This window comes from Ranitomeya imitator, chromosome 1 (assembly GCF_032444005.1).
Source record: "Ranitomeya imitator isolate aRanImi1 chromosome 1, aRanImi1.pri, whole genome shotgun sequence".
In the NCBI taxonomy this organism is placed as follows: Eukaryota; Metazoa; Chordata; class Amphibia; order Anura; family Dendrobatidae; genus Ranitomeya; species Ranitomeya imitator.
In genome coordinates this window covers 154,403,022-154,418,065 of record NC_091282.1, presented here as the reverse complement: position 1 = coordinate 154,418,065, position 15,044 = coordinate 154,403,022, and the positions used below count along the sequence as shown (strand labels likewise).

The 15,044-nt window shown below is 40.4% G+C and overlaps 1 protein-coding gene and 1 long non-coding RNA gene across 5 annotated transcripts in view; one reads left to right on the top strand and one right to left on the bottom strand.

Annotated features, from left to right (window-relative positions):
* Window positions 1–14,280, top strand: part of ARB2A (ARB2 cotranscriptional regulator A) — a 607,421-nt gene extending 593,141 nt beyond the window's left edge. For all 4 annotated transcript variants that reach the window (XM_069751802.1, XM_069751789.1, XM_069751796.1 and 1 more), the window contains one exon: window positions 12,131–14,280. In XM_069751802.1, the coding sequence (XP_069607903.1) occupies window positions 12,131–12,273 (143 nt within the window). In that variant the 3' untranslated portion in view covers window positions 12,274–14,280. The remainder of the gene's footprint in view (window positions 1–12,130) is intronic.
* Window positions 4,986–15,044, bottom strand: part of LOC138664833 (uncharacterized) — a 50,948-nt gene continuing 40,889 nt past the window's right edge. The window contains exons 2-3 of the long non-coding RNA XR_011318393.1: window positions 12,105–12,267; window positions 4,986–5,437 (exon numbers count right to left, since the gene is read on the bottom strand). This is a non-coding gene — a long non-coding RNA (uncharacterized lncRNA). The remainder of the gene's footprint in view (window positions 5,438–12,104; window positions 12,268–15,044) is intronic.

Sequence of the window (15,044 nt, the reverse complement as noted above, 5' to 3'; positions counted from 1 at the left end):
GCATGGCCCGGGGGCGTTCATCGGACAACTTCATTTTCTTTAAGGTACATGGAGCTCCCTGGAGATATAGTTGGCTTGTTAGAAATGCACATTGACAGGACATGGTACAGCAGTTATTATAGGGAAAATATGATGACTGCTTCCCTTTAACACTAAATAGTTGTGTAAGTCCTATAAATACAGTCAGTGCTCAAAGTACCAACTTATTACACTTGAGAACCTCGTGTGTTTTAAATTCACAAATAGTTTCACCCCAGTATAATTAGTGCATGGTATTTCCACTACCAGTAAGAAATCTTAAACTATAATAACCTCTGATACTTTGTTGTTGAACTTGTAATTAAAAACGGCAAAAAATTCACAATTGCACGGCTCTAAAAAGCAGAGCTCTGGGGAGTTGTGTGAAGGGGTCTTCTCAGTCGCTGTCCATTTACTCGCCTGTGACATGGCGGAATCATTCTAATTGGGTAGAAATTTCTACCTGTACTTCCCTCCATGTTTTGTCAGACATTGTTTTAGCATTGAGTCACCAAGGTCACCAAGAATCAGACATTATGTAAAATCATGAAACCTTTTTTCTTTATTTTATATAGTGCCAGCATATTCCGCTGCTGTGTACATAGATCGTGATCACTCACATCCGTCTCTGTCCCCATCGGGGCTCACAATCAAAATTCCTAACTAAGTTAGATGTATGTTTTAATTCATTCCAGGAAAATTGGGAACCCGAAGTAATTTATGCAACATACAAACTTCATGATGAGATTTGTGTACTCCATCAGTAGGTGACACTGCATTCTGCGAGGGCACACAGAGCTGTGACATGGCATTAGGAAAAGTGGGCATGGGCGCGGAAATTTACAGGAGGATTAACAATCTAGAAGTTTTATACAAAAGTATATGACTGCTGCAGTCTAAGGAGTGATTGTGTTTTTCTCTTTTTTTTTTGGAAGTTCAAAGTATTGCAGCCAACTCTACTCTATAGCACCAGAAGGGCGACAATTCAGTATTATTTTACTTTTTTGCCTTATTACACAAAGTGTCATTTCAACACAGGCATTATGTATGCTGTTTAACATTGGAAAGGATTTTTGTACTACTTCATTAGAATAGGACTGTTAAGGTACCTTCACACTGAACAACTTAACAACGATAACGATAGCGATCCGTGACGTTGCAGCGTCCTGGATAGCGATATCGTTGTGTTTGACATGCAGCAGCGACCAGGATCCTGCTGTGACATTGCTGGTCGGAGCTAGAAGGCCAGCACCTTATTTCGTCGCTGGATCACCCGCTGACATCGCTGAATCGGCGTGTGTGACGCCGATCCAGCGATGTCTTCACTTGTAACCAGGGTAAACATCGGGTTACTAAGCGCAGGGCCGCGCTTAGTAACCCGATGTTTACCCTGGTTACCATTGTAAATGTAAAAAAAAAAACACTCACATTCCGGTGCCTGTCACCTCCCGGGCGTCCGCTTCCCTGCACTCCTCCTGCATCCTGTGTCAGCGCCGGCCAGCCGTAAAGCAGAGCACAGCGGTGACGTCACTGCTCTGCTTTACGGCCGGCGCTTACACAGGATGCAGGCGGAGTGCAGGGAAGCGGACGCCGGGGACGTGACAGGCACTGGAATGTGAGTGGTTTTTTTTTACATTTACAATGGTAACCAGGGTAAACATCGGGTTACTAAGCGCGGCCCTGCGCTTAGTAACCCGATGTTTACCCGGGGACTTCTGCATCGTTGGTCGCTGGAGAGCTGTCTGTGTGACAGCTCTCCAGCGACCACACAAGGACTTTCCAACGATCACGGCCAGGTCGTATCGCTGGTCGTGATTGTTGGAAAGTTGCTGAGTGTGACGGTACCTTTATACATTTTATATGTATAGATAAGACTTACAGAGGACTTGTCACCGGGTCACAAGTAGACTGTTTTTGCTCTTATTTTTTTGTGCTATTTCCCTCAGTATTTTTTTTAATTCACCATACGGTTCCAGAGATATTGGCCTTTTTTTATTGCCAGTTTGTATGATGGGCTTTACCAAGGGAGTGTGGCTCATGGGGTAATAGTACAGAGCAACCTTAAGACATACTGTACCCCAGAAAACCCTTTGTGCAACTTCCCCTAAGTAAAGACCATAAAAATTAGCACTAAATAAAGAGGACCATATCTCTTGAGCCATATGGCAGATAAAAAAAAAAAAAAACAATACACAAGGGGAGCACAGGAAAAAAAAGTGAAAAGCAAAAACATCACTATTGGCCTGGTGACAGGTTCTCTTTTAGAATCAATACTTTGGACACCCATTAAATCTACTCCTTTCTCCCCAAACTACTATATGCTGGCTACTGTAAGATGGAAATGAAACTTCCCGTTGTGGGAGGAGGGGCGTCTGTGGCTCGCTGTGGAATTAATGGCGCTATATAAATGAGTAAAGTGAATGCATTTGTTCAGGTGCAGGAGCAGGTAAAGATGTCTGTAGGATATTCCCTTGATGACGGCATCAGTGGTATGCTTGGCCACATCGGGTGAGGTCTGTCCGTATAATAACGTCTCTCTTGTCTGCCTCTTTTTCGGCAGTGTGCACCTACAGGTCGCTGTAATTACCCCAGGCTCCGTGGTGCCGCATCAATGGAAATTCAGTCTGGAAGACCAATGTCTCATTGTGTGGGAATTTCAGAGAATGAGGGACAGAGCTAGGAAGAATGGCGTCTATGAATTGGTCTTGAGGCATTACATATGGACGATGTGCTGGCTTTAATATTCCATTCATCGTCATTATGTTCCATTTTTACTAAAATAATTGCATTCCTTTATTGCAAATAAAAATTGTAAAATGAAACGTAGATGAAGAACCGTTTCATTGTTATTAGACCGCGTTACTGATAGTTTGTGGCCTTCTTTTAGTGTCTTGTGCTTGGCACACTTTACGTCAGTCATTACCATTGTCCTATTGAAGATTTTTTGTATTTTTTTTAAGCCGTACCAGTTATTGCTGAGCTATGGGAAGAAGCGCGTAAGAGTTAAATGGGACGGTGCACAATGTCACGTTATCCTTTGTTAAATACACGGCCAGGCGATGCCGCGCTGAAGGTTAGATGAGCTCCAGGCGGATTGGCATTGGGATACATAGCCTCTAACCTCAAGGTCATTGCTTCAGATCTGACTCTCCGCAACACTGACTGAAAATCATTAGCATTTTAAAGCTGTTTGCTGACCCTTAAGAGAGGGGGTGGTCTTCTTAGTCCTATTCCCAGTCCACCACATCTCAAACCCATCATCACAATTGGAAGCTGTAGAGGCTCGGGGATTAATGAACACTAAAGCTCAAGTACCTTCATACCTTTTAGGAATGGTCTCTCTAGAGAGCGACTGCAGGACGAGGTCGCAGACTTCATTAACTCTTTCTTCTGCGGGATTCCAGAGCACGAGCCGCTTTACTCTGCATTCATACATTTCCAAATGGGACAATAATACCTGGCCTGTACAATATTCCCCTGTGTGTGATAATTTGTGCGTGTCGTGTTGATGGTAACCTCTGCTCATCCTCTTCAGAATCCTAGTCAGTAATGTATATACAGTATATATTGTATTTCCCATGGCTTGTAGTGACGATACTCTATAATACCTTATTCCTCAGTCATAGTTGGCATTGGGGCTTACCATCTAATTTCCCTATCTCGGCCAATTTTATAAAACGCCAAGTTGACCTACTGTTACGTTTTTGGACTGTGTCATGAAACCCACCCAAACACAAAGCATATAAACTGTATGTAGATATTGTCAATGGTCAGATTTCAGCCCTTGATCCAGTGTTGGATGTATACTGTCTATCCATGAGTCCGTCTTCTGCCTGCTTACTGTTGGAAGATCCCCAGTTATACACCAACCTGCTTCCCTCAGGATCAGTACCAGACCCGACCTGTTAATTACAGAATGATCCTTTATGTTGGTGCCTTCTGCGGATAGATTTTTCTGTGAATCCAAAATATGTTAAAGGAAATATGTCACCAGGTTTTTGCTACCCCATCTGACAACAGCAGTATTTAAAGACAGAGACCCTGATTCCAGTGATGTATCACTGGGCTGCTTGCTGCGCTTTTCAGAAAATCCCTGTACTATCTGCTGCAGGTCAACTAGTTCTCTAAATATTGAACTCGGTGTAATCCCGCCCACACCACTGATTGGCCGCTTTCTGTGTACACTCTGCATAGGTAGAAAGCGGCCAATCAGTGGGGAGGGCGGGATTATAGAGCTCATGAATGTAGAGGACGGCCTGGTAGCAGGTTTACTAGTCTCTAGTGATAATCTCCTGCTGATACTACTATCATTTTTATCAAAACTACAGCAAGCCGCCCAGTAATTAACACATCGCTGTACTCGGGGTCTCTCTGTCTCAACATTATGTTGCTCTCAAAAAAGATGGCAAAATCATGGTTACAGAGTCCCTTTAAATGTTTGTAGTGAGATTCTTCTTTTTTTTATTCCTTAAATCAAACATTTTGGTATATTGCATTTTGCTAATATGTATTCTTGATTTTTTATTTGAATAAGTATAAACTTTTTTTTATTTTTCAGATTTATATTAGAATTGCGTCAAATGGGCAAAAAAGTGACATCGTAAAGTAATTTACTGGGAGCCAGCTCAATGACGGAGCCTTAGAATGCAATATGTTCTTCTTTTAATCTGTCCTTTTTTGTGTGTGTTTTCCTCCATGACAAGAGTCAGGATTGCTCTACTCACAGGTTCTCCTGCCCCTTTCCCTGAGGCAGGAAGCAAGTGACCCCATGGAGGACGCCCGCCTTTTGAGTGTGACGTGACGGCTCTGCCAGAGAGGGCGCTGCTGACGCTTTCTTTGCTCTATTTGAATGACTGCCATGTAATACTATTTTCCCTGCAGTGGCCAAAATGTCTGCTTGGCTGCCGCTTCTCTGGATGATTAAAGCTCATCAACACGGGGTTTCAGAAACTGAACCTGCAGCAATCTGCAATCTGGCCAGCTTTATTAAAAAAAAAAACAGGTTATCAAGATAACAACGCCCCTTAAATTACACTGGACATAGATACATAGTGACTTTCAATATTCTGTGCTTTTCTACAAAAACCACATTCCTCATCCCAAATAATAGAATAACCTTCACAATGACACCAATTGGTGGTCCAGTCTATCTGTCCATGTGATGGGTCGGAGTACGGACTACAGCGGACGGAGCAGAGTCATATTCCATCTATTATTTTTTGCGTTGACTTTGATCGCCCGACTTTCACTTCTGGACGCCCCGATGATGACGTCTCGTGTGTGTTTTGGCCTCATCTCAGCCATTTCCGCCACCTCACTCCGCTGCGAGAAATGTCTTCATTGTTGCTCTCCCAGATTGTGATACTGTCACAAAACTGTTGCTAGGCAACAAATGTGGTTACCAGGACTGAGCGAATAGCTGAAGGGAGAGAGAAGTGTTGCACCATTGTAGGGTAACCATAGCAATGACCTACTATTACAGAATAAGGAATTAGCATTAACAGTCTTATAGCATGAACATATGCAATGGATCACCACGGCGCCAGCCTGAGCGCGGGCATCCTGGGCCACCACGTGCTCATCTATGGGCCAGTCAGGATGGCCGGTTCAGGCCGAGTGGGGGTCGAATTCTTAATGGGACCTGTAGCAACATCCATGGAGGAGGAAGGCTTGGCACAGGGAGTGTAGAAGTGATGGCGCTGGTGGAGAATGACTGAAGGGCTCACACACATGCTCCGCAGACCTATGACCTATCTCCCCCTTTGAATAAATTTGCTGTAACTGATGAAGCAGGTGGCGCGATTCTGCCTCCACATTAAGCCCAGGCTCGCACGTCTGCATTTATTGTGTAACCCATATTACATAGGCTTTACCTCCCAGCACCTAAGGGGTAAATGAGGCCGTGATGTGTGAGCACTGCTCCATCTTCTGCCGTAGAAGGAGCTGTGAATTCTAAGGATGTATTCCTTTCTCTTCCAGCAGAAGGGGGATGAATGGTTGTGAGCAGCTGAGGCTGTGACACCCAGCACTCAACCTGCCCGCACCGGCCCTGCTGGGGAGAGCTGTTCACAGGCCAGATGCCATACAGTGTGCGGCTACACACGGCCACCGCCGCCCCGTATGGTGTTTCACTTACTATGCATGGAGGGGATGACGAGAGATCGCACAATGGAAGGGGCACACTTCATTGTTAGCACGCAACGCCACCCTGTCTATCCATCTATCCCATATCTATCTATCCCATATCTATCTATCCCATATCTATCTATCCCATATCTATCTACAGTATCTATCCCATATCTATCTATCCCATATCTATCCCATATCTATCTACAGTATCTATCCCATATCTATCTATCCCATATCTATCTATCCCATATCTATCTACAGTATCTATCCCATATCTATCTATCCCATATCTATCTATCTATCTATCTATCTATCCCATATCTATCTACAGTATCTATCCCATATCTATCTATCCCATATCTATCTATCCCATATCTATCTATCCCATATCTATCTATCCCATATCTATCTACAGTATCTATCCCATATCTATCTGTCTATCCCATATCTATCTATCTATCCCATATCTATCTATCTATCCCATATCTATCTATCCACCTACCCTATCTAGCCCATATCCATCTATCCCATATCTATCTACAGTATCTATCCCATATCTACCTATCCCATATCTATCTATCTATCCCATATCTATCTAATATCTATCATCTATCTATCCCATATATATCTATCTATATCTATCCCATATCTATCTATCTCATATCTATCTATCTATCTATCTATCTATCCTATATCTATCTATCTAATATCTATCTATCTATAGTATCTGTCCCATATCTATTTATCTATCCCATATCTATCTATCTATAGTATCTATCCCATATCTATCTATCTATCTATCTATCTATCCCATATCTATCTATAGTATCTATCCCATATCTATCTATCTATCTATCTATCTATCTATCTATCCCATATCTATCTATAGTATCTATCCCATATCTATCTATCTATTCAAATTCAATTCAAATGAGCTTTATTGGCAGGACTAAGTACATGTTAGCATTGCCAAGGCATATGGTAAAAATACGGGGGTGGGGGAGGGGGGGCATATAGAGGTCCAGGGAATATCAAATTCCTTTTAGAGGATAGGGGATGTTTCCAGGGTGGGGTATAGGAGTCCATGACATATCGGGCTCTTTAGTCGGGGGATAGGGATATGTCCAGTGTTGGGGTACGGGAGTCCATGACATATCAGGCTCCTCTTAGTCTGTGGCAGGCACTGACATATTCCGCTGCTACGGCCACTGCACTTTCCTCTTCCCCCAGTATTATCGGCAGTATTATCCCATATATATCTATCTATCTATCTATCTATCCCATATCTATCTAACTATCCCATATCTATCTATCCACCTACCCTATCTAGCCCATATCCATCTATCCCATATCTATCTACAGTATCTATCCCATATCTACCTATCCCATATCTATCTATCTATCTATCCCATATCTATCTAATATCTATCATCTATCTATCCCATATATATCTATCTATATCTATCCCATATCTATCTATCTATCTCATATCTATCTATCTATCTATTATCTATCCTATATCTATCTATCTATCTAATATCTATCTATCTATCTATAGTATCTATCCTATATCTATCCCATATCTATCTATAGTATCTATCCCATATCTATCTATCTATCCCATATCTATCTATCTATCCCATATCTATCTATCTATCTATCTATCTCATATCTATCTATCTATCTATCTATCTATCTATCCCATATCTATCTATAGTATCTATCCCATATCTATCTATCTATCTATCCCATATATATCTATCTATCTATCTATCTATCTATCCCATATCTATCTATCTATCCCATATCTATCTATCTATCTATCTATCTATCTATCTATCTATCTATCTATCTATCCCATATCTATCTATCTATCTATCTATCCCATATCTATCTATCTATATCTATCCCATATCTATCTATCTATCTATCTATCTATCCCATATCTATCTATCTATATCTATCCCATATCTATCTATCTATTATCTATCCCATATCTATCTATCTATATCTATCCCATATCTATCTATCTATTATCTATCCCATATCTATCTATCTATATCTATCCCATATCTATCTATCTATTATCTATCCCATATCTATCTATCTATATCTATCCCATATCTATCTATCTATCTCATATCTATCTATCTATCTATTATCTATCCTATATCTATCTATCTATCTAATATCTATCTATCTATCTATAGTATCTATCCTATATCTATCCCATATCTATCTATAGTATCTATCCCATATCTATCTATCTATCCCATATCTATCTATCTATCCCATATCTATCTATCTATCTATCTATCTCATATCTATCTATCTATCTATCTATCCCATATCTATCTATAGTATCTATCCCATATCTATCTATCTATCTATCCCATATATATCTATCTATCTATCTATCTATCTATCTATCTATCCCATATCTATCTATCTATCCCATATCTATCTATCTATCTATCTATCTATCTATCTATCCCATATCTATCTATCTATCTATCTATCCCATATCTATCTATCTATATCTATCCCATATCTATCTATCTATCTATCTATCTATCCCATATCTATCTATCTATATCTATCCCATATCTATCTATCTATTATCTATCCCATATCTATCTATCTATATCTATCCCATATCTATCTATCTATTATCTATCCCATATCTATCTATCTATATCTATCCCATATCTATCTATCTATTATCTATCCCATATCTATCTATCTATTATCTATCCCATATCTATCTATCTATATATTCAAATTCAAATGAGCTTTATTGGCAGGACTAAGTACATGTTAGCATTGCCAAAGCATATGGTAAAAATACGGGGGTGGGGGAGAATATATATATATATATATATATATATATATATATATATATATATATATATCCACCTCATCTATCTATTATCAATCGATCTATCATTTATCCATCTATCATTTATCCATCTATCTATCTATCTATCTATCTATTTTGAAAATAAAAAAAAACAGGCAGCACTCCAACAATAAAGTGAAAAACGGTGGCTTTACTGATCCGTTAGCAGCAACGTGTCAGCATATTTCTCTGCCTTTCTCAAGCCTGTAAAACCACGGTTTTTCACTTTATTGTTGGAGTGCCACCTGTTTTTTTTTATTCTCTATTTTGGAGGTTTTATTGCACTCCGTTTTTTTTATAGTGCTGCCAAATTTTCTTCTATCTATCCATCTATCATTTATCCATCTATCTATCGATCAGTCTACCATTTATCTATCTACCTATTCATTTATATGTCTATCTATCATTTATCTACCTTATTTATCTATCCATCTGCCTTATCTATTTTATGTATCTTCTATCTTTTTATTGTCTGTATGTTCTTTTCTCTATCCGTCCGTATTATTAATCTGTCGTTTTATTTACGTAGTCTCTATTCTTCCTTTCATCTATCCTTTTATCTGTCTGTCAGTGTGGCTATTCACCTTTTGTATACCAATTTTTTTCTTTCTTTCTGAGTGTCTGTCAATATATCATGTTATCCTTTTATCTGTTACAATCTGTCATTTTATCTTTCGTTTTACCTGTCTTTTGGTCTGGCAATTTTGTCTCTGTGTTTATCTATTAATGTATCTACTGTATCTATACATTTATATATGGAATTTTATCCCTCATTTTATCTGTCAGTCCATCAGTTTTTCTGTCTATATATCAATCTATCTTTTTATCTGTATGTCGTTCTGTCCACCATTTATCGATCTGTCCACTTTATCTATCCGTCAGTTTTCCTGCCTTTCTGTGTCTGCTTCTGTCTGTCATTCTAGTTATCTAGCTATATATCGTTTTATCTCTGTCTGCTTTTCTTTCTAGGTTTCTATCTATTGTCAAATTTAAATGTTGCTTTATTTATTTATTTATTTATTTATTTATTTACAAATGTTGCTTTGTTGCAGTTGCTTTACCCACCATTTGTGTGTCTTTTATCTGTCAGTTTTTCTGACTATCTTTTTATCTATACTCTATCTATCTCATATCTATATATTCTGTCTATCTTTCTGTCGTTCAATCTATATTTCTATCTATACTCTATCTATTCTCTATCTATGTTCTATCTGTCGTTCTGTCATTCTATGTCATTCGTTCTGTCGTTCTATCTGTCGTTCTATCTATCTCATATCTATCCATCTATCTCATATCTATCTAGCTAATATCTATCTATCTAATATCTTATCTATCTAATATCTATCTATCTCATATCTATCTATCTATAAAAAAGAAAAGATGGAGGCAGCACACCATTTGTAGTGAAAAAGAGCTTATTTAATCAGCCCAGAAAGCGACATTTCGGTCCCAACAGGAACCTTTCTCAAGCTCAGGCTTGAGAAAGGTTCCTGTTGGGACGGAAACTTTGCTTTCTGGGCTGATTAAATAAGCTCTTTTTCACTACAAATGGTGTGCTGCCTCCATCTTTTCTTTTTTATAATTGAGGTTTGGTATTTGCCTGGGGGGCTCTGCACCCGGACTTTTTTCTTTGTGCTGCTCTAATTCTCTTTTTTTCTATCTGTCTATCTATCTATCTATCTATCTATCTATCTATCTATCTATCTATCTATCATACTCTTTACATTGTGGTCAGTAATGACTGTGCCCCTATATCCTTATAATACATCAGTGAGCTGTGACCCTCCAGCACATGTATAGAGATATATCCGTGATATATAGAGATATATTCTTACACCATTATCTGCACGTCTCAGAGCTCTGATGTCACTTTATTCCTATCAGATATTGTGCAGCACATAATCTGCCAGTGGCCATTACACATGTAACATGCAGGAAATGTCACCGCTGACCTTAGCTGACCGTGTAATGAGGGATTCCTGATAGAACAGCGTCCCGCGCCCAGGAGATGAATTCATAGACGGGTGTGAATTGTACGTGAAGCATTAGAAGTCTCTATCATGAGGGATCTGCTGTAGTACAGTCTGTATGTACCTGTAGATACTGTATCTGCTGTCACCTGCACATTGATACAGGAGCTGTGTGCCAACATATGGCTCCTTTACATGGAGCTGTCTTCACCTCATGAAACTTTCTTCTTCCCCTTTAATGACAAGTTAAAATGACACCTCTGGCTGCAAAAAGTGACACAATGATTAGGCTCCCGTATTTATAAGAGGCGCTAACGCTGTTTACAGGTGCTCACGGTTAATTAACACTTTGCACCTTTTTGTAAATAAGATACGAATATGGTAACTGGGTGCAGGGTGGCAATCCACAGTATGGCGGGTGCATGCCTGGTACAGGCACCTTCTGCTCACTACTGAAAGCTGCAGGAACGATGCAAGATCCTGTGATGGGACCGTGATGGGGTAGGCATGAATATTGGAGTATACATAAATGTGAGAGACCGGGTAACCCACAGCCAGGAACAGGCGGATCCCCTTAATGACAAACTTCCCAATAACATAAAGCGTCGATACCTCCTCCATCTTTTTTGAGTCCCTTTGTCTGACAGATGCTGGATTAGTAATGGTGGCAGCCAGGCAGCAGCTTATAGGGAATGTTATCCAGCTTTACAGGGTCCCTGGCTACCTCCCAAATCTCTATTTTCTCCTTCCGTCCATGTGCCTTTGATGATATTTTACCTATGTGTTTGTCATTTGATTTATGAATCGGGATGCACAGGATTACCTGCCCCTGCCAATGCCCTACCCCTGCCAATGCCCTACCCCTGCCAATGTTCTATCCCTACCGATGACCTGCCCCTGCTGATGATCTACCACAGCCAAATAGGGCTGTGCAATTATAAACACGTTGTTTAGTGGGAGTGTAAAATGTATGATGACTGTAATATCCCACCGGGCAATGAAGTGTGTCCACATCCTGTACGGTGGCGGACATTGATCAGCTGAGCTCATACATGTATAATGTGTGCCCGGCAGACAGGTATTCTCACCTATGCATTCTCTTCTCTGTTCCCAGGCACGGAGCGCCATGAGCTGACCTCCTGGAAGAGCTTCCCCTCCATCTTCAAGTTCTTCGATGACACCCTGGAAGCCAAGAAAACAAAAACCCCAACAGTACCTGCCAGACGCTCCATCAGAATAAAGAGCGAAGAACTGTAAAACAAAAGAAAAGTGTAGTGGTGAGGGGTGATCGCTCAGATCCTCCCGTCCTCCCCCCCACTATCGGTCTCTCAGCCCCTCATTAGATTGTTTTCTTCCTAAAGCACAGGGTCATGATGTATACATTTAAATAGCGTTTTGCATTATTTCTAGATGACTGCAACTGTCAAAGCAATATGGGTTCACCGGTTGTGCTTCCTGTGGTCTGCTGCTTGCATTCTGTGCTGCCCATCAGAGCACAGATTAAGGCTGACAGCAGCGCTGCAGAGTACAGCATGGTGCACGTCTAATTGCCCTGACATAGCCCTACACTGTGAGTGGATGCCATAGCTTGTCTGCTACTCAGATGCCCTGGGCTTACTCACTCTTTACCTCTACTGCCTACTCTGCTTAACCCCTGCTGTGTTAGGTGGGGGCTCAACGTCTTCACACTGTGGAAGAAAAGCATTTTATCCTACATGTACCCCTCTTGCATCTGACAAGTGTTACTGAGTTTGTTTTTTATAGTTCATGTAATGGTTAACTCCTCCTGCGCTGGAGGAAAGTGCAGAGACCCATACAATAGGTTGTGTCGTTCTGAGGTATACAAGTTTCCATGACAACATGTAAAACTCCTTTCAGTGCGACAAGTTTCTTACATGATAATGTCTGCAATCCTTGAACTTTTTCTTGTATTGAAAATTGGTAAAACTTCTCCTAGGCTCCAATATTATATAAAGAGAAGCTCTCTATTGTTGCTCACTCAGGCACCCAGGCCATCTTATGGTGCTTCCTCAGGTACCAGGCCCTCATATGGTGCTTCCTCAGGCATAAAGTTCCTCTTAAGGTGCTCCCTCAGGCACCAGGGCATCTTATAGTGCTCCTTCAGGAACCAGGCCCTCTTGTGGTGGTCTCTCAGGCAGCAGGCCCTCTTGCGGCGGTCCCTCAGGCACCAGGCCCTCTTGTGGTGGTCCCTCGGGCCCTCTTGTGGTGGTTCCTCAGGCACCAGGCCCTCTTGTGGTGGTTCCTTAGGCACCAGGCCCTCTTGTGGTGGTTCCTCAGGCACCAGGCCCTCTTGTGGTGGTTCCTCAGGCACCAGGCCCTCTTGTGGTGGTTCCTCAGGCACCAGGCCCTCTTGTGGTGGTTCTTCAGGCACCAGACCCACTTGTGGTGGTCCCTCATGCATCAAGACCTCTTAATGAGCTCCTGGAGGCACCATGGCCTGGGTGTGACTGCGAGGTGTGTAACCTGTCCCTGATCTTCTTACTATACCCTGAGTGCCCTAATACAACGACACAGTCTTGTGTAGTAGCTGAGGTTCCTACCTGCCTTTATATACAGTGGATGAGTAGGAGCACTTTTCTCTCAAGAAGATACTGTGACCTACAGCCTGTATTCTGGCTCTGCACAGGGAAGTCATAGTAACGATCCTAGGTTACGTATTTGACTTATTTTTCACAGTTAAACATTTTTTACACATATGAAATTCTATTTTGAGGTTCAATAAAGGCGGATAATTTTATAATCGTAGCTAGAATTGATAGATGGGGCGGATAATAGTGAATCATACTTATCCTGCGCCCACCCAGAAATATGCCCTAGAGTACTTCATGTTAGTTCACCATGCTTACAAGAGTAGAAGTGAAATTGCTTGTATGTAACGTATCCAAGCGCACTTTTCTGGCAGGCGTGCGCTAATGGTTAATATTACCTATTAAAACTGTGAATTATTTACACAAATATCTATATTTTACAGCATGTTACACCAATAGAACCTAGGTTTATCTTCCTGATCTCGATCACTGTGAACTGTACAAGCAAGAAAAGAAATCAAATTTGTTATAAAAAAAATGTCCATTTTTTTTCCTATAATTGTTAGAAATCATCAGAATTGTTCTTAAGACGTCTATTTTTAAAGAATGATTTTAAGCCACCCAGAAACAAGTGTAATGAAGTCGGTGTCAAGTTTCAAGCTGATTTTTGCTATATTTAGGTAGATGTATTAAAGACAAAATCTTTGTTTTGAAATTTTGCATTTTATGGAATATTTCTCTGAGATAAATTTGATCTTTCTTATTGTTCTTTTTAGATCTTTGCAACACAATGTGATGTAAATGGGATAGTTCAGATCTCTTCATACATTCTGCTTTAACTGCATAGAAATGCTGTATCACAAAAGGGTCTTTAAAGGGCACGAGTCACATGAAGAGTTTACTCTGCAGTTGATCTGTTACTGGATTTCACAATACATTGTTAAGTATCTCTTGTAGACCTAATGAGACAGGTGTACTTATATTTCAAATCTATCTCAGAATGGCTTTATGATTTCTCTTTTTTTTTTTACACAATAGCCTGATTGACAGCTACATGACAGCTAATTGTCCTTCTTGCCGATGATTACTCAACCTGCTCAGTATAATCTGCAGCTGTCTGAAAGCTGGGAGTTGGACACTGAATACTTTTGGGTTTATGAGCTCTCACTCTTTAGCTGGGACTCATAAAATGCAAATTTTATTATCACGATTTTCAGAGTAAGTACACCAGCCACATTAGGGCTAATGGTTCTATTTAATAATATATACTGTGTGTATTGAGAAATCTGGTGTAAGATCTGCTTTAACCCTTTAATGACAGAGCCAGTTTGGTACTTAATGACCAATCCAATTTTTACAATTCTGACCTCTGTCATTTTATGAGGTTATAGCTCTGGAACGCTTCAGCGGATCCCACTGATTCTGAGATTTGTTTTTTCGTACATATTGTATTTCGTGTTAGTGGTAAAATTTCTTCGA